This window comes from Mustela nigripes, chromosome 1 (genome assembly GCF_022355385.1).
Source record: "Mustela nigripes isolate SB6536 chromosome 1, MUSNIG.SB6536, whole genome shotgun sequence".
Classification (NCBI taxonomy): Eukaryota; Metazoa; Chordata; class Mammalia; order Carnivora; family Mustelidae; genus Mustela; species Mustela nigripes.
The window spans coordinates 205,581,319-205,599,232 of NC_081557.1; the positions used below are offsets into that span (position 1 = coordinate 205,581,319).

The 17,914-nt window shown below is 53.7% G+C and overlaps 1 protein-coding gene across 6 annotated transcripts in view; it reads left to right on the forward strand.

The window, feature by feature from the left end:
• AFAP1 (actin filament associated protein 1) overlaps positions 1-17,914 on the forward strand; it is a 130,237-nt gene that overhangs the window by 85,926 nt on the left and 26,397 nt on the right. For all 6 annotated transcript variants that reach the window (XM_059380272.1, XM_059380280.1, XM_059380288.1 and 3 more), the window contains 4 exons: positions 4,329-4,424; positions 7,379-7,460; positions 10,175-10,324; positions 16,899-17,110. In XM_059380272.1, coding sequence (XP_059236255.1) covers positions 4,329-4,424; positions 7,379-7,460; positions 10,175-10,324; positions 16,899-17,110 — 540 coding nt within the window. The remainder of the gene's footprint in view (positions 1-4,328; positions 4,425-7,378; positions 7,461-10,174; positions 10,325-16,898; positions 17,111-17,914) is intronic.

Sequence of the window (17,914 nt, forward strand, 5' to 3'; positions counted from 1 at the left end):
GCAATGAGGGCTCAAGTTAAAAGCAAACAAAAATACCACAGAACATATAACAATTTGTTTTTTGAAGGATATGTGATTCTGAACTTGGATCCAGTTCTCTTAAATACATGCTGAACTTCTCATGAGCAGGGCTCCTTAAAAATAAATAAATCAATCAAAATACAAATATAGAATATATATTAATGAATATATATAAAATATATATATTCTATATATTAATACAGAATCTTCATCTGCAGCTATTAAAAGAATTTGGGCGATAATAAACCCTTTATTGATTCCTTCTGTATTAACTCGGGGGGGGGGGGGCAGTTGGGCAATGAATAGCGATCAGAGGAGAAAGACCGTTTCACCAGTCGGCCCGGGTAGTGGATGAAACCCACGGGAACAGAGACAGGCTTACACTCCCTGATGTTTCAGCAGTGCCTTTCTCTTTCCCAGACACACAGGCCTAGCCCTAGGTGTGTCTGGGTCCCTGTGGCCACCAAAGTCCTGTCTGTTTCCTAAGCACCATGGTGATGCTGCACTCTGTATAAGGTCAGGCAGGGGGACCCCAGTAGAGAACAAAAGTGTATCCTTTATCTGCACACAGAATTCTAAGCATACGGATGCATGGGTTGGGTTTACAAAGGAAGGCTTCTCAGGGAAGTCGAGGACGCTCCGCCACTTCCATGGCCAGGTCATCTCATCTGGCCATTCAGCGAGTCTGCCGTTCCTCCACCCTGTGTTTGTGGGCAGAATGGACCCTGATGTGGAGGTGGGGATAGGAAAGGAGACATTCGAGGGACCAGGAGAAGGTGAGGAAGTCCGCCCGGGTGCTGCAGGCATGGGTCTTAGCTGAATGCTCTTTTTTTCCTTTTTTCCTCCAAGGTTTTCAGAAACCTCTGCAGAGGACAGGGGGAAGGTGGTCCTGGGGGTTTACTTACTGGACGTGATGGCCTGGTTTCCTCCCCTCTGGATTTCACTCCTTCCTTCATCTTTCTTGCCCAGAGAAAATGTCAAGTCCAGTTGGGTTCCTTGTTTTCACCTTTTTTTTTTTCCTTTCATCACACTTTTTAGGTTGCTGTTCTGTGCTAGGCTTTGGAAATGCTCGCATAAGGAAGGCGTAGTCCCGTCTCTGAAAGCAAGCCCAGCTGAAGAGAAGAAAGAGCCCCATGGGCGTACAGGGCACGGGAGCAGTGTCCATGTGAGACACGCCTGGCTGGCTGTGGCCAAGGGCAGGGAGAGCTGAGCCATGTGCCCTGTGGGGGCAGAGCCTGCTTCCAGGGCACATGAGACAGAGGCTGAGACTTGCAGGACAAACCCAATCCAGCAAGCCAGATCCATCCTGAAGATACAGTTCACGTCACTCGCGCGTGAGACCGGGATGGGAAGGAGGGGGGGTTTCTTGGAGCAAGGGTGCCGCACATTGTGGCCCCACCCTCCTTGGAAAAAGAAAGAAGGGAAAAGGAAAGCTGCTTTGTGCAGAAACGCCTTTGCCAGAGAGAGGATTCTGCAGGTTCTGTTTTGTGAGGTTCAGCCTTCTGGTGTGTGATGAGGAGCTTGTAAGTTTCAGGTTAGTTTGCGTGATTGTCAGAGCCACACCCTCTGTTTAAGGCTATTGTCTCAGGAAAGGGGCGCATGCGAGCTTCGTGCCTGTTCTGGGAGAAGCTGGGCTGGGCATCTCATGTTGCATGATCCTGCTTTCCTCGGTGGCCCAGAGACCTTCTTTTGTGCATGTTCTGGACGAGGACATCGGGCCCGAGTCTGCATAGCTTAGCCTCCCCTACGCAGCAGGAGGTAGAGTTAGGGTTGAAACCCCATTTCTGTTCAACACCAGAGCCCAGGAGATTCTCCTGCGGCGTGCTCTTTCCCTGGAGAAAAGACAAACTCTTGTCCTTAGATCAAGTGAGAATTTGCCTTGTCAGCTAAAGACCTGATGACGTCCCAGGGGAGGCATGGGAGTAGAGACCCGGCCAGAGCAGCGGGAGCAGAATCCACATGGACAGAGATGCAGGTGTCCAGAAGGCCCAGGTCCCCGGGTGGATGTCACTTGGATGACGCCTTCACTCCTTGGAGGAGATACGGAGAAAAACATGGCAGCAAACTCTCTGGGCTTTTCTTTCTTTTCCCTTTGTCCTGTTTTAGTCTCAAATGTGAACTTTGCTCCATAGCTTTTTCGTAAGACAGCTGAGCAGCAGAATGGCTGCAAACACTGTCCTGGGGACCCGTCAGGTCCTGGCACTGATCCCAACCCCAGCGTAAGCCAGGGCACTCAGACATGTCTGCAGAGATCGTGTTGCAAAATTATGACCCAGATATCTGGGACTTTGGTGTTTCAGCTCTGCCCTGAAGACACATGGGCTGGACTCAACTTGCAACTTCATTCCAAAAAGAACGGAAGACGTTTTGAAGGAACTGCTGCCTAACTTTTCCCTTGCTAGCCTGCAAATTCCAACAACCCGGGATCCTACTCTCCTGCTCCCTGCACGTCCCCAGCCATCAGAACCATGCCCAGCTCATGGCAGGAGCTCAGTAGTGACAGCGGGGAATAGTGGGTGACCTTGGGGGCTCTGTGAGCACTAGCACGGCCAAGGACCACTACCTGTGTGCCGCAGACCCCCTCCGTGCTTATCAATCTCAGGCAGGATCCTTTCTGAGCCCTCCGTGTCGATGGTGAGGACACTCAGAGTAGTGACTGTTGGCCAGAGAAGCCGCCACCACGTGCCAGGCCCTGGCTTGGGCATTTTGCAGAGAAAATCTCATTTTTTATGGATGTCACCATTCTGACATAGCAGGACAGTCATCCGGACACTCCTTCCTTTGCTGGTGAGGAGAAGTAGGCTCAGCAAGGTTGGGCCTTTGAACCAGCAGCTGATGCTCTGGTCTCGCATTTCACCAAAGAGACACAGAACCAGCCTGACAGGGTCAAACTCCTGCCACCAAGCACACTGGCCTTCTCCAGAAGGAGAAGTGGAAATTCCACTGCCTCCTCTGGAAATTCTTCCTCCCTGCTCCTGGGAGCTGCATCACTCCCCCCCCCTCCCACCCCCACTTCCCTGGCCATTCCCGCTCATTCTTGCACCAGCCTCTCCCCTTTGGCTTGGCTCTGGTCCTTGTCCTGGACTTGCATTCTGCTCTGTCTGCCCTTCCCCTTGCAACTCACCCCCTCCTGGTCTGGGAGCGGGCCTCTTCTCCCCTGACTCCCAGTTTAGTTCCAGCTCTGCCTAGAAGTTTTCCTCTGCTCTATTGTCACCCGCCTCACTTCTCCCCTACCTGCTACTTCTCTCTGTCTCTTCCATCTGAATGGTAGCACCCAGCTGCCTGGGAGGTGACACTTCCCTCCTGCTCTGCCTGACCCACTAGCAGGGCCTGCTGGGTCTCCGAAATCCTCCGCAAGCCGCTGGTTTGCTCCCTCCTGCCTTTGCCACAGCCTGCACTGCCCCACTCTTGGCTCCAGGCCACTATGGGAGGCCTGGCACGTTTCCTTTTTAGTTCTTGTGTGCTGTTTGTGACTTCTGACAGTGGTGTCCCCCTGCGTCGCAGGCACTGTCTCGGGCCTTGTATGTCCCACAGGTAGAACCATTGTGTCTGCTCTACTGGTGGAAGCACTGGAGCACCAGGCAGTTAATTAAATTGGCCCAAGGTGAAGACTGGGGTGAAACCCCAGACAGTGGAGCTCTCCAGGCCTCGGTGCATATGGCCTCCCAGAACGTCACTCCCGTCACTCTGGGGCATGGGCTGCTCAAACCCAGCCTCCTCACTGGGCCTGAAGGCACTGTGGGAGCCTCCTGGTGGTCTGCCCCCATCTCCTGCCACACGGCACCAGGCAGTAGCCTTAAACACTCCAATCCACCACAGAGCCTTTGCACGGCCCCTCTGTCTGGAAGCCTTTTCTGCTGGTTCCTCATGTGGCTGGGTCCTCTTGGCATTTACCTCCCAGCCTACCTGTCATCCCAGTGAGGCCTCCTGATCTTGTCAATTCACTGTTCCCTTTTCATTAAACACCACCTTCCAGTCTTTATAGCCCTACTGCCATCTTACTTGACCTTCATGTTTGGGTGATCCTCACCGTTTGCTGTGATATCTAACTTCCATTGGAATGCAGGCCCCAGGAAAGCAAGGCCATGCATTCTCCCCGTATCTTAAACCCTGCATCCATCCTGGGATCGGGGAAACATTTGCTGAGTCAACAAATGAGCACTTCCTACCTTGGGACTTAGAGCAAGTACCTCTGGGCCCATAGACTTCCCCGCTGCGCTGTACACCTCTGCCTGTTCATGCTGGCTTCAGCCCTGTAGGTCAGCGTCCCCTCTGAGATCACTCAGGCCCATCTCTGCTTCTCGTAGGTGATCCGAGACGTCTACAGCGGCTGCAGCGGGCAGGCGGAGTCAGAAGGCCCTCCCCCGTCGAGCTCCCCGGTGCACAAGACAGAGCTGGAGAAGGTAAGGACGTCTTTCTCCCTAGGAACAGCGCTCTAACCACGGATTTAGCCCTCCCTCGGTGCTGTGATAGCATTCTTTGAGAATTTTAGCCCTTGGAGGTAGGAGTAAAAGTGCAATCCTTCTGTTTCTGCATTTCGAGTGCCTACTTCTGTATGAAGCCCGAGTTAGTCCTTTCACAGATCATATGGCTGCTTTGATCATCCCCCAGCCATAGCTGCAGAAATGGGTTGAAACATGCAGAAGGATTTCAGGGGTTCAAGGCTAGCTCACTGGCCCGTGGCGGAGTTGAACTCTGTGTGCTGGTCCTTGTACATCTGGAAGGTGGTGGGCACCATGTCAGTGTGCCTTCCCAAAGGGTTATTCCCCACAGACCAGGATGCGTTCCCCATCCATTTCTGCTCTATATTCAGTTGGCTGGTTGGAAGTGAGAGCCCAGCAGTGGGGCTGGAGGGTTGGTCTTTCTTGCAGGAAATGTGTGAACCCAGCACTGCTGGGTGCCATGCCCAGCCCTCTCTGTCTGTGCCCTCTGTGCCTGCACACACACCACACACACATGTCTCCTCTCTGTGCAGGCTAGGCGGTGGTCTTGTGGGGCAGCCTGTGGTCCTGGAAACTTCTGAGTCCTCCCCAGCTAACCCCTGCTGCCAGTGAACAAATTCCTTTTTGTCTGTTCTTGTTTCAGCCCGAGATCTCCAGGAAGCAGAACTGATAAGGGGGTGTGTGTGTGTGTGTGTGTGTATGTGTGTGTTATTAAGTACATATAATATTTAAATGTAAAATATGGCTTATATTGCAAAACTATGTAAGTATGTATACAGATACACACAAATATATATATATATATATATATATATATATATATATGCGCACACACACAAAGGATTTATTTTTTTAAGATTTTATTTATTTATTGGAGAGAGAGAGAGAGCAGGAGCAAGGGGAGGGGCACAGGGAGAAGCAGACTCCCTGCTGAGCAGGGAGCCCAACATGGGACTCGATCCCAGAGTCCTGGGATCATGACCCAAGCTGGAGGCACTTAACCAACTGAGCCACCAAGGTGCCCCTGAAGAGATTTATTATGAGGAATTGGCTTATGTGATGATGGGAACTGGCAGGTCCAGCTCAACAGTGTAGGTCCATGGGCTAGAGACCCAGGGGAGCCAATGGTGCAGATGAAGTCTGCTGGCAGTCTTCTGAAGAATCCCCTCTTGTGGGGGAAAGCGGGTCTTTTGGGTCGCTCTGAGCCTTCACCTGATTGGGTGAGGCCCACCTGCATTATAGTGGGCAGCCTGCTGACTTGCATCCACTGATCTCAGTGTTAGTCTCATCACCAGCCCCCTCCAAGCAGACACAATAAATTAACCTCCCAGTCCTCACCCAGACACTGTGACGCAGCCAGCCTGTTTGTTTTTCTCCTAATGACAAAACCCATGCCTGCTCACTGTAGAAATTCGGAAAGTGCAGAGAAACAGAAAGAGGAGGAAGGAAGTGAGGCTGCCAGAGGAGGCAGCTTCCCACAGCACTCTGTGTAGGTTTAACCAGCGGGGTGCTCTGGTGCATAAAATTTCTTAGGCTGCCTCTCCCTCCCTTCCCTGTATCCTGTTAGCAGTGTTCCAGCTTTTTGAAAACTTGTAATAAGCAGCAAGCGCTTCTGCATTTTCACCAGGCACGTTACCCTGGATCTGTGCATCTCTGCTATTTGTATCAGAACCCCCTGCCCCAGGCCTGTCTTCCTTCTTCAGATGGTTTAACATAGCGTGGTACTTGGCATCTCGCTCACGAGTCTTTGCTGTGTCTCTGTGACCCAAGAAGAGACTTCCAGAAGCTGGCTTACTAGACCAAACGGTAGAACTATTTCTTACGATTTTGGCTCATGCTGCTAAGCACTCCTCTTTCCAGACAGGCTGCCCCATGCCTCTTTGCGGAGCACATCAGGGCTCCCATTCCCCATGGGCGCTGGCCATTCTGATCTCTGACATCTAAGACCATCCTCTGAGGGCCTGGTCAGACCCACCAACCCAGGCCCCAGGGCTGCTTCCTGGCCTGAGAGCTGGGGCAGTGCTGGCTTTCGTGATGCTGTCCCTGGAGGACTTGGCCCATGACAGGTACCCTCTAAAAGCCCCAATTTCCTCCCTGTGACTCCTCCTGGCATCGCAATAGGATCGCAGACACCCACCTGCTATCTTTGGCACCACCGCCCGGACCCCTTGATAGCAGCTGCTGCCCTCATGTCGTCCAGATGTTTTGTATGTCTCCAGCTGGCCAGGCTCTGTGGCACTGGGCTATGATGCACAGAACGGGGCGGGGAGGTGTGTCCAGCCTACTTCCTCTTCCTCCCAAACCCCCTGATGCCACAGTCTCCCACCAGAATGGATGATCCCAGCTCCAAGCAACATCTCCTCTTTAGGTGCCAGCTTGGGGTCCTAATCATGCTCCTTACATCCAGATCTCAGGCCTGAAAGAATTTCAAGTTGTCAGGCATGCCCTTGGGCGGGTTCTATGGTAGCTCGTCTCAGTGAGTATATTCGGAGGGTTTGAGTTACGGGCGATGTCTGACCTCACCCGGTTATTGGTTGGCGACAGAACGAAATTGAGTGCATGGTGAGCTGTTTCTGGAAGGATAACACAGTTTGCTGAGGGAACTATCTTTTGTAATCTTAATATTTTTTCAAAATTACTCGCAAGCAAACAGGATTTGGATGCAATAGGGGTGGTATTAGAGAGCGTGTTTGTTATACTTTGGTGAGTTTGTTCTTCGTTCCTCTGCTGTTTCTGAGGCTTCAGCAGTGAGCCACCTAGCAGCCTATCTGTCCCCAAGCGCCAGCCTCTCTGTGTGGCTGTGGACTTGGCCACACTTCCTTCCACTGTGGGGATCACTGTGGATGCATCCACGAGACATCACGTGGCCAGTGGGAGCCACGGTTAGAGTCATTTCATCCTTTTTACCCTCACAGAAGCTGTCTTCTGAGAGACCCAGCTCAGACGGGGAGGGCATCATGGAGAACGGAGTCACTGTGTGTGAAGGAAAAGAGCAAGGTGAGTTCTACTTGCACCCAGACCTCAAACGCTGAAACATGAAAACGAGAGTAATCAACAGAGGCGGGCGCCAGCTCCACAGGCCTTGATTGTGGGACAGGTCTCCTTGGAAGTTTGGCGACAGACACGGCATGGTCCGGGTCACACGTGGGAAGTGCAGAGAAACCCCTGTGTTTGATGGGAGCCCCACGCGTCTTCACCTGCCGTCCTACCGATCCCTGGCCCGGGTGTAGACGGCCCGGGTGTAGACGGCCTGTCTGTATTCCGACTCCCAGGCTCCCCGCAGCTCATTTCCTCACCTGACTTGTCACTGAAAGGACTTTGCAGCCAGGAGAGCTGGCTGTCCCATGGTATCAGGTGTCAGAATGTCCTTCCTTTTAAGGCTGGATGACATTCTAGCCTCCGGAGGGACCACACTATGTTTATCTGTCCATCTATCAGTGGACCCTTGGGTTCTCCCACGTTCTGGCCATTGTGAATGATGCTACTGTGAATGATGTATTAGGGTTTTGAATTATATTTTTTCTAAGTCAACTTTTCTTTTCTTTTCTTTTCTTTTAAAGATTTTATTTATTTATTTGACAGACAGAGATCACAAGTAGGCAGAGAGGCAGGCAGAGAGTGAGAGAGAGGAGGAAGCAGGCTCCCCGCGGAGCAGAGAGCCCAATGTGGGGCTCGATCCTAGGACCCTGGGATCATGGCCTGAGCCGAAGGCAGAGGCTTTAACCCACTGAGCCACCCAGGCACCCCCTAAGTCAACTTTTCAAGCAAAAATTAGTACTCTGTAATTGTGGCTTTAATTTGCATTTCCGTAATGTTGAAGCTTTTTTAATGCGTGTTTTTTTTTTTTTTTTTTGCCAACCATGTATCTGATGAAATGTCTATCCAAATCTTTGTCCGTATTTGTATTGGATTTTGTTCATCTTTACTGACCGCTGAGAGCTCTTTGTGTATTTTGAATACAAGTCCTTTATTGGTGTGTCTTACATGTAACTTTTCCCGGTCCGTGGCTTGACTTTCACTTTCCTTCCTGGGGTGTGGACTGAGAGGAGAGTAGGATTTGCAGGTTGTGGGGGAGTTCTCCTTGTGCAAAGCCAACAGCCTGTGTGCTCGTGGCCCTGGGACCTCTGCTTCCCAGAGGAGAAGCCCTCCAACCTTGCTCATCTGTGCTCTTGCACTAGAAGGGAACAGACACCCCCCTCCCCCAGCTCTGAAATGACATCCCCTTCAACCACACAGCAAGCCAGGCCACGGAGAACCTTGAAATCCAAGTAACTCAGACTCTTGGGCTACAACCAGGTTCACGCCGAAAGGTCACGGTCTCTGCCTCTGCCCGCGTGATTCCCTGACGCGGTCACATCAGAGTGCAATTTCAGTTCTCACCATCGGAAGTTACTCAGGGGAAGGCATTGTCTGTGTCCTCCTGCGGCACATAACATATAATCAAAGCCAGGAAAGCTATCTTTAAATTTTGCCCTGAAACAGAAAAACCTACAATCTCAGGTCCCCATGCAGGCGTGGGGCGCGGCAGGCATGGGCTTTGCCGGTCCCTGTCCTCGTTTGCCATTTCTTTCCTGGCTCCCTGCTGGAAGTCAGGTTCACGGAAAGACAAGTCTGGGTGTCTGTGTCCGAGAACGCATCGGTATCTAGAACTCCCCTGCTTTGTTTCCACGAGGACGGTGACCCGGCTTCGCAACTGCTCTGCTCTGTGTCCTACAGACGCTAAGTCGTTGCTGAAGGAAGCCGGTGGTTTACATACACTGTGGCTTCGACCTCAGCTTCTCCCCTTGCCCACTCTCAAGCTGTTTGCAGGTGACGGATCTCAGCAGGGCTCCCCCTATCCCAGCCGTGTTGTCACTCAGATTCTCCGCAAGCTGCATGACAGTGTCCGCCCTGATGACAGTTACGATTTGCCAACGCTGGGAGTTAGCGTTGCCTCTGTAGCCTGTCCCTCCCTGCACGCCATGCGCTCACGGCATGTGCCGCTCGGACCCCTGTGGCTTTCCTGCTCTGACTTGGGCTGAACATCCTAAGTTTTGAGGGTTTCTTCATAATTTTATCACACGTGCCACATGCTGCCTTCATGTAGTAAATAGCGGCGCATATTCTCACATTCTTCTGTACTTTCGCTTTTTCCTCCAAGGAGTCCCTTTCCACTGCTTTTGCAAGAAATTAATCAGGGGTCTTCGGGGAGTTCAAAGTATGATCTCTTTTCTTGGTAGATCTCTTTCCAGCAGGTACTTTCCCAATAGGAGCAAACGCTAGCAGAATTGAAAGTAAATGTAACCTCTTCGCTTTGAGCCATGAGATGGAACCCTACGCTCCCCTCCCCTCCCTGAGCTGGCCAAGGTATGGCCGCACTGCCTCCTTCTGTTCCTCCAGCTTCCCCAACTTCCTTTGTGTTGGCCTTCCCAGAAGGCTTCCCCGGCTGCCCCGTGTCTCTGCCGCGTCACCCCACTGTAGATCTCTGCACGGGCCTGGTGCCATCGGGCCGGCCGCCTCTGTGTGTGCACACATGCGTGCATGTCCTCCTGCAGAACACCTGTCTTCTTCTCTCTCCTGGGCCCACACCGATCGCCGGCACACAGCAGGTACTCAGTGAGTGGAAATCAAGGAAGACAAGACTGACCATGATTTAGGCTTTTTAAAAAATGTTCTCAGTTGAAGTCTGTAATCGAAACACACTTTCTTGTTCTCATCGTTGTTCTTGACAGTCAAGAGGAAAAAAAGTTCCAAATCAGAGGCCAAGGGCACTGTGTCCAAAGTCACTGGGAAGAAGATCACCAAGATCATCGGCCTGGGGAAGAAAAAGCCCTCGACGGATGAGCAGACCTCGTCTGCGGAGGAGGATGTCCCCACCTGCGGTAAGACGGAGGGGGCCTGGCCATGAGTGTGGCCTCTTCTGCAGTGGCCTCTGCTTCCCGTGGGCTTGCTCGAGTCAGGCTGGTGATCCTCAGCATGGCGGGAGAGCGGGAGACGTGCGGTGTCTTTACTGCTTCGTAATAAAAGATCTCGCAAGGGTTCGGCCTGATCTCAGGTTCTTTCAAGACGAAAAGCAAATTCTTTCTTTGAACCTGTGAAGTTTTCCCAATTTCCTCTGAAGCGTTTCTCAGCTGGGGCACACGCACGTGCCTTGGCGAGCGATGGGAAGAGCACGGAGCGTGGCACAAGAGCAGGGTCACAGTTGGTGCTCTTCCCCAGGCTGACAGGGGAAACCGAGCATCCTGACAGCACTGCCTGTCTCAGACCTCAGGTTCAAGTGCAGCCTGCTGGACCACCCCATCCTCAGCCAGTCAACGGGAGTCCTCTCCGAGCAGCTGCCCCCCGCATCCCCAGGATAGGGTGGGCACTGGCAACATAACCCCAGCCCTCCCAGGGTTTCCGTTTACGTGGCAGAGACGGTTCTGAATGAGGGGCCATGGGCAGAGACGTGCAGTGTGACCCGGTGACTAAGAGGAGGGAAACCAGGGCAGTGGGAGCGTCTCCCCGGGACCCTGGGGTGGAGGCAGACAGGGTGGCCGCTGGGGAGGGACGGAGGCTGGGGTTGTACAGGGGTCCTGTTTTCTTGGCCACCACACAGCCCTTAGCTGGAGAACAGCCCTAGAAGCCAGGCGATGAGGCTTTGGCCTCTATTAGGAACTGAGGCTGGGCTGTGGTGCCCGGACACCCCAGTGGCCCAACCCATGTCCTGTCACCAGGTCCCTGGTCGCGTCCCTCTGCAAACCCATTCTGCTCGCCCTGGTGTTGCAGTGAGCATCCATCTGCCTACGGATGGGACCTGGCTGGGGGATAAACTGCCCCAAGCGTCCAACATTGGCCATACAGACAGATTTGAACCCCTTCGACAGCCATCACGTCCCAGGGCGTGAACTGTGTCAGGGCAATAGGAGGAGTTGGCGCTGCGGCAGGGAGGGTGCAGGGGGTGTCACTGTGGGTGGGGGCCAGAGCGTACAGGAGCCAGGTGTGAGCTGAGCCCCGAGAGCAGGTCCGGGGTTAGGTCCCCGCTCCCTCTGGCCTTGACAGTTGGGGATCTAGGCAGCCCCACGTGTGAGACTTCAGTGGGCCCCGTACGGTCACGTCCTTTGTCAAGCCTTGGCCGCCCTGGATGGTGGTACGCCGAGGGGGCAGAACGACACCGGACCACACAGAGTTCTGGCACCGAGGGGCAGAAGGAAAAATGTGAATCTGTTGGAGCCAAAGTGCTCTTTCCTGTCTACCCTGCCTCCCCCAGTGCTGCGAGAAGCACTTGGTGTGGGATGGTTTGTCCTTGTGGGTTGGCCCCGCAGGGGAGTCAGAGATGAAAAATGGAAGGAAGGAATTAGCCAACAAAGGGAACTGCTTTTTCAGCTTCATTTTTGACTTTTTTTTTTAAAGGTTTATTTATTTGAGAGAGAGAGAAAGAGAGAGTGTGTGCAGGAGTGGGAGAGGGCCAGAGGGAGAGGGAGAGAGAATCTGTGGCAGGCTGCCTACTGAGTGTGGAGCCCAACGTGGGGCTCGATTCTAGGACCCTGAGATCACAACCTGAGCCAAAACACCAAGAATCAGACACTTAACCACCTGAGCCACCCAGGAGGCCCTTGTTTTTGTGTTTTAAACTGCTCTAGGTCCGCGGAAGAAGTAGGAATTCTCTCATGAAAAGCCACATTCATGTGGCAGGCAAGGCAGACAGTGGGGTCCAGACCCTCATTACAAACCAGAACACAGAGCCCCGCAAAGCCATGGCACAGCCAGTGGCGGCAGGGTGTGTTGGGGGGGGTAAGCTGGCCCGCTGACCCAGCTCTGCCCCCGCCTTCGGCAACTGCCTACTCAAACCCCTCATAACGAGCCTCCCTGCATTGGTGAGCAGGCCTTGCAGGAAATCCTGCTGCTGGCACTTTCTTGGAAACATAGTCGGTCGCGCTGAGGGCAGGAAGGGAGGAATCTGGAGCCTGTAATTACCCATGGATGGATTTCTACCAAACAGCTCAGGGGACATCTTTAGCCTCTATTAAGAGAACGTCCTCTGTCCACAAGATTTTAAGACTGTCCTGTGGCTCTTCCCCTTGTCTAGGGGCCAGAGAAGGGGCCTGTAGAGAAAGGAAGGGGGAAATGACTGTTCTCAGTGGTTTGGGTATAGCTGCAAAGTCGTAGGCAGAAAATGTCAGCTGGATGAAGGCCCGAGACCCCTGTCGTGCCAAGCTGGGGCCGTGCAGCCGTGGTCCCTGCACGGTGAGCAGGGCCGGAAGAGCCAGGCCAGAGGGACCGTGCTGCTAGGCAGGCAGAGGAGAGCTCCCAAGAGCAACCACGACCTGGGTTCGAATCCAGCTCTTCTGTGAAATGTAGCTGGGCAGATGGGTCTCTAGATGCGTAATAACGATCCTGTTGGGGGATGGGAGATCGTTCCCCCGGGGAGCGAAGAGGGGCAGTGAGTCCCCCGGGCAGCCTGGCAGCGCTGTTCCTTCCTGCCCTGAGGCTGGGCAGTGCTGGGGGTGTCAGTTGGGGGAGCGCTGTGCACAACCACTGCACACCATGATCGGAGGTGGGTGCCAGTCCCCTGAGCAAAGAAGGACCTTCTCTTTGCCCTTCGCTGGTGCTCACGAGCCTGTGTAGGAACTCAGCAGTTGTTGTCTGGAGATGCGTGTCCTCTCCCTCTCTGCCCCATCTGTCCCCTGCTGGACCCTCACTCCGGCCTCCTGATTGGCCACCTTCTCTGCACCGTCCCGGCTACCAGCTGGGAGCTGCGCAAACAGGGTCCTGCACTGAAATCCAAGTCTCTTTGTGGCCCGGGTCAGAGCCTCTGATGGTCCTGTCTCAGGGCAATGCTGCAGCGGTCTCTCCTGCCTTTCGCGGTGAGGCCAAGAACTCCCGTGCACCCCAACTGTGCCCCGGCTCCCGGCACAGAGCCTGGCAGCCAAAGGCAGCTCAGCCAGCTCACAGACACAATAAATTAGCTTAAGCAAATTGTGTTGCCTCCCTGAGCCTCAGGCTCTTCCCTCTGTGAGACAGGCTCCTCCTGACCTTGTTCTCCTAAGGAAATTAAAGATGAAATCATGAGCGCTAAGCTCGGTGCTTCATAACGAGGTCATAATTTACACTCAGTAAACGCTTGCTGTGATCGCTCATTGGTTCACCTGACATGCTTATTTTTTAAAAGACCTGAGCACGCAGACGGATTCAAGGCAGCGTCATGGCAGTGCCGGTGTGTGGCCTGGGTCATCAGAAACACGGAAGGCCCCATGTGGAGGGTCCCAGGGGTCAGCAGAAGTTGATCTAGCCTGACAGCCTTGCTGGATGTTTCCAGGGCCCCTCCTAGCTCAGCTCTTTGGGGACTTTGTGTAGTTTCCAGCGGGAGGGGTTTTCTTACCTTCTATTACAATCTACCCCACAAAAAATCAGGCGACCTTTCATCAAGAGGCGGAAGGAATTCTTGGTATAAGTCACTGAGCTGGGGCATCAGCATCCCCGTTGTGGGGCACGTGCATCTATTGGAAGACAGGCCCCTAAGGTTAGGTGGGGGCTTGGGCGCCGGGGGGACAGGGTCTGGCCGTTGGCAGCATCATGACCTTTGGTATACCCTCTTTCCCCTGACGTCTCCTCCCAGCTGATTATAAACCGAGACAGGCCTGGCAGGCAGACGCCACATGTCCCGCCCCACAGAGGGGAACTCGGGGACACTTGGCCCCACTTTACCTGTCCTTCCGTAGCTGCCTGAACTCAAGAGTAGCTCACACGGAGGCCAGGATCCCAGGGCTCAAAATGGTGGAATGCAAGAGCATTTGGGTCTGTCCCCCCTCTGCTCAGGCGTTTGTTTAATCTCGGGCCCATAACGTTAATTTTATAGCTTTAATGAAACCTTGAGCCTCTTTCCATGGCTTTGCGAGCAATCTTCGAATTCAGAGCAAGAATAATCTCAAAACACCAGTGACATTCCCAACTGCAAAGATACTACCCATAACATCTCACCTAGTGCGATGGATGGGATCTAAAAAGAAATCAAATTGCGTTGAAATTGCCTCATGCAGTTCATGGAACTGCCCTGGGCTGGCGGGTGAGCCTGGGGTGGGGAGTGCGGTTCTCACTGGAGGACCTCTGGAGGACTCCTGGAGGACCCGGTGGTCTGCACATCCCCAGGCCTGGCTGCACTCTGGCACCACCTGGTGGCCGGTTTGTGGTCCAGCTGAACTATGCTTGGGGCCCATTGAGACCCAGTGTCCCCACCCCATCAGCATGTCAGGGGGCATGGGAACCTACCCTGTGACCCCAGATGCCTCCGATGGACTGTCTTCGTTTCCCTGGGCTCCCGCCCGCCGGAAGATGGGACTGTAGGGCTGCCCCTCTCAGAGAAGAGCAAAGGGCAGTGAGCCTGGTTACCACGGGCTTTCCTGTTCATAGAAACAGGCCTCACCCGCTGTGATTTTCTTTTTGCTCTTCCCTTTTCGGAACTGAAAATAAATCTGAGAAAGGCATTAAGACGTGGTCATTTCCTATGATGTCATGCTCTAAATAAAATGAGGGTTTGTCCAATATAATCATCTCTTTTATGACTCAAATGTCAAGAGATCCATAACTTTGGTGACTGGGCCGGGTTCACTCGGGGAAGGAAATGTCCTGAGAGTGCCTTGACCTGTCCCAAGGATGACCACCCCCTGCTGAGTGGAATGTGCTCAGGAACTGCTCCCTCCACATGACCACCGAGGCCCCGAGACACTGTCCCCAAGTGCCGAGTTCTTCAGTAGACAGTCACGTACCAGCTTGAATGGAACGTGGTCACTGTCACCGAGAAGTCCACTGTGCTCTGAGGTCTTACAGCTTAGATTCCTCAAGAGACGTCGTAACACCTCACTTCCTGTCCCCGTGTGCGTCAAGGCCAGGCTCCTACGGTCGTTTCCAAGGCTCCTATCACCCAGTCATTGGATGTTTCAAGCCTTTGTCTCCCGTGCTCACATGCTGCCAGGCCTGTAGACGTCCCTGTGCCTGCCCCTGAACCACTCGGGCATGGGGGGTGTCCCTCACGCCCACCCCAGCCACAAGGTCTGTGAGTATCCTGGAGGGCAGGACTTCCCCGTGAATCTCACTCCCCCGTGAGTTCCCTGAGTTCCTGGACATCTGCCGTGCGCCACCTGCTTCCTCTTAGATACACCGCCACATCTGGCCTTGGCCCCGCATGGTGGCTCATGCTTGGCGCAGTCCTCTCTCTCCCCTCCTTGTGCACACGTGCTCTCTCTCGCTCTCTCTCGCTCTCTCTCTCTCTCTCTGACAAAGAAAAATCTTCTAAAAAAATTTTTTAAAAGCCTCAGGTCCGGTTTTCCAGGTGGCCTGCCCCAGTCCCACGTCAGGGGTAACCCCACTCCTTTGCAGAGGAGCCCCCTCAGACTCCAGTCAGACCCCAGCCTCTCTCCTCCCTGCACTCCCTCCTAAATATGCAAAATACAAGGAACTTGGGTCCCTTGCCCTTGAGCCATTGGGTTGGCTTTTCCCCCTTCTCTCTTATTTCATAAACACAGCCATGTGGGCCCCAAGTGTAAGCTTTGGTTGCGGGAGAAGCAGTGCTTCTGGCATTTAGGGGTTATCAGTAGAACGGATGTCACGCTGAGCCGAAGGCAAACTTCCACTCTGCATGTTCACTTCGGGAATTCATTGAGCGAGTGTTCATCTGTTGGGCAGAGAGTGTCATGGAGCCCTGTGACTTACCTGAGTGCTTGGGGTTCTGTTTTCTGGGATTGCCTAGCACTTATCCATGGCTAATGATGTGCAGATGCAGAAAAAAAGTGTGGTAGAGACCCAGAGAGAAGCCAGGTGCATCCTCCCAAACCCTTTGGGAAGGCATCATAAAAATCAGAACTGGAGAGGATTCGGGGTGTGTGGGCATAGGCACGTGTGCACACGTGCGTGAGCTGACAAGATGGCTGGATGACTTCAAGCATCCTCGTTTTATTTCTTCCTCTTGGACCTGAGTTTTCTGTGCCATGTCACCGCCTTCCTCCATGTCAAAGGCAGGAGGCGGTCTCCTCCTTGCATTGTGGAGCTGGTATGCGAGGCCGCCACCCCGTGAAACCTGGATCCCATGCCTCCTCAGCTCCCGTGGTGTGTGCTTGCCTGCTCATTTGTTTGTGACAAATGAGGGTGATCAGTTTCTCGTGTTTGAGCCTTCCTCTTTTAGAAATGACGGTGGTGGTCCTCACAGTTCGATCCCGTGCGCAGGGGTACACGGGTCTCCCCATAGTGGTAACAGTGTCATGCAGGGTCAGAGACACGGGCTTTCAGACCGAAGCCGTTCAAGCCCGTCCGGGTGGGCTTCACCTGTCTGACAACATCCTCAAACTGCAGGAGCGCGGGGGCTTCTGGGGTGGGCTGTCTGCCTCACGAGGAGACCCAGAGCTGGCTGAAGGGAGTGGCCAGGCCGCGGAGGGTGCGGGTTTGGTTTCCGGGTGCTGACCGCCCGCCGTCGGTCCCTCGCAGGCTATCTCAACGTGCTCTCCAACAGCCGCTGGCGGGAGCGCTGGTGCCGAGTCAAGGACAACAGACTCATCTTCCACAAGGACAGGACCGATCTCAAGACCCACATCGTGTCTGTTCCTCTCCGAGGCTGTGACGTGATCCCGGGCTTGGACTCCAAGCATCCCCTGACCTTCCGACTGCTTCGCAATGGGCAAGAGGTGGCCGTGCTGGAGGTAAGGTGCCATCCGCGGCCACGCTCCCGAGATCCTTCCCCGGGACACCGTGGCTTCCAGCCGTGTCCTTCGTGCCTCCCCCACCGCTGTGGGGGTCTCTGCTGGCCTTTTCTGTTGCCTCCTCCCTGGGCTGGTGCCTGTTCTTACCAGCTGTCCTGCACCAGGCTTCCTTTCCCCCGCGTGCCTTTGCATGGAGATGAGATACGGGACTCCGTACAGTGTACTGGTTCCTGAAAGCAGCAGAAAAATAACTCGTTTTTCCCCTGACTGTGGTCCACCGTGAAACAACGTTATTTCTTTAACTTGCCCTTAGGAATATTCTTCTATACAGATGAAACACAGGTTTTTAGACAACCTCATAGACCGTGGCTCGCGTGCCAATCCTACAGAAACAGAAAGAACGTCTTTAATTCTGAAGAGCCCTCGGCTTTGTGTGCGTTCGTTCCATGTCTGCCTGCTCTCCTGGAACGAATTCTTCTCCAGAGCAGAAGAGCAAATGGAGCTGGTTTCTTAGCTCTCTGCTGAAAACTGGCAGTGTTCTTTCCCTCTGTTACACTATATATTTTCTGCCCACTGTGAATTCGGACCTCCTTTTCTCTTTTTGTGCGTTCACATTATTGTGACTAAGATGCAAAGACTCACACGCACACACACCTGTGCCCGCGTACCAGGGGTTGGAACCCTCTGAGTTGGCGGACAAGGGCCGTGTCAGTGGCGGGAACGAGGCTGCCTTAGGTTTGCTGGAACGGCTCAGGGGCAGTCCCTTACTTAGGCATAGAGCCAGATTCTGAACGACTGTAGTGA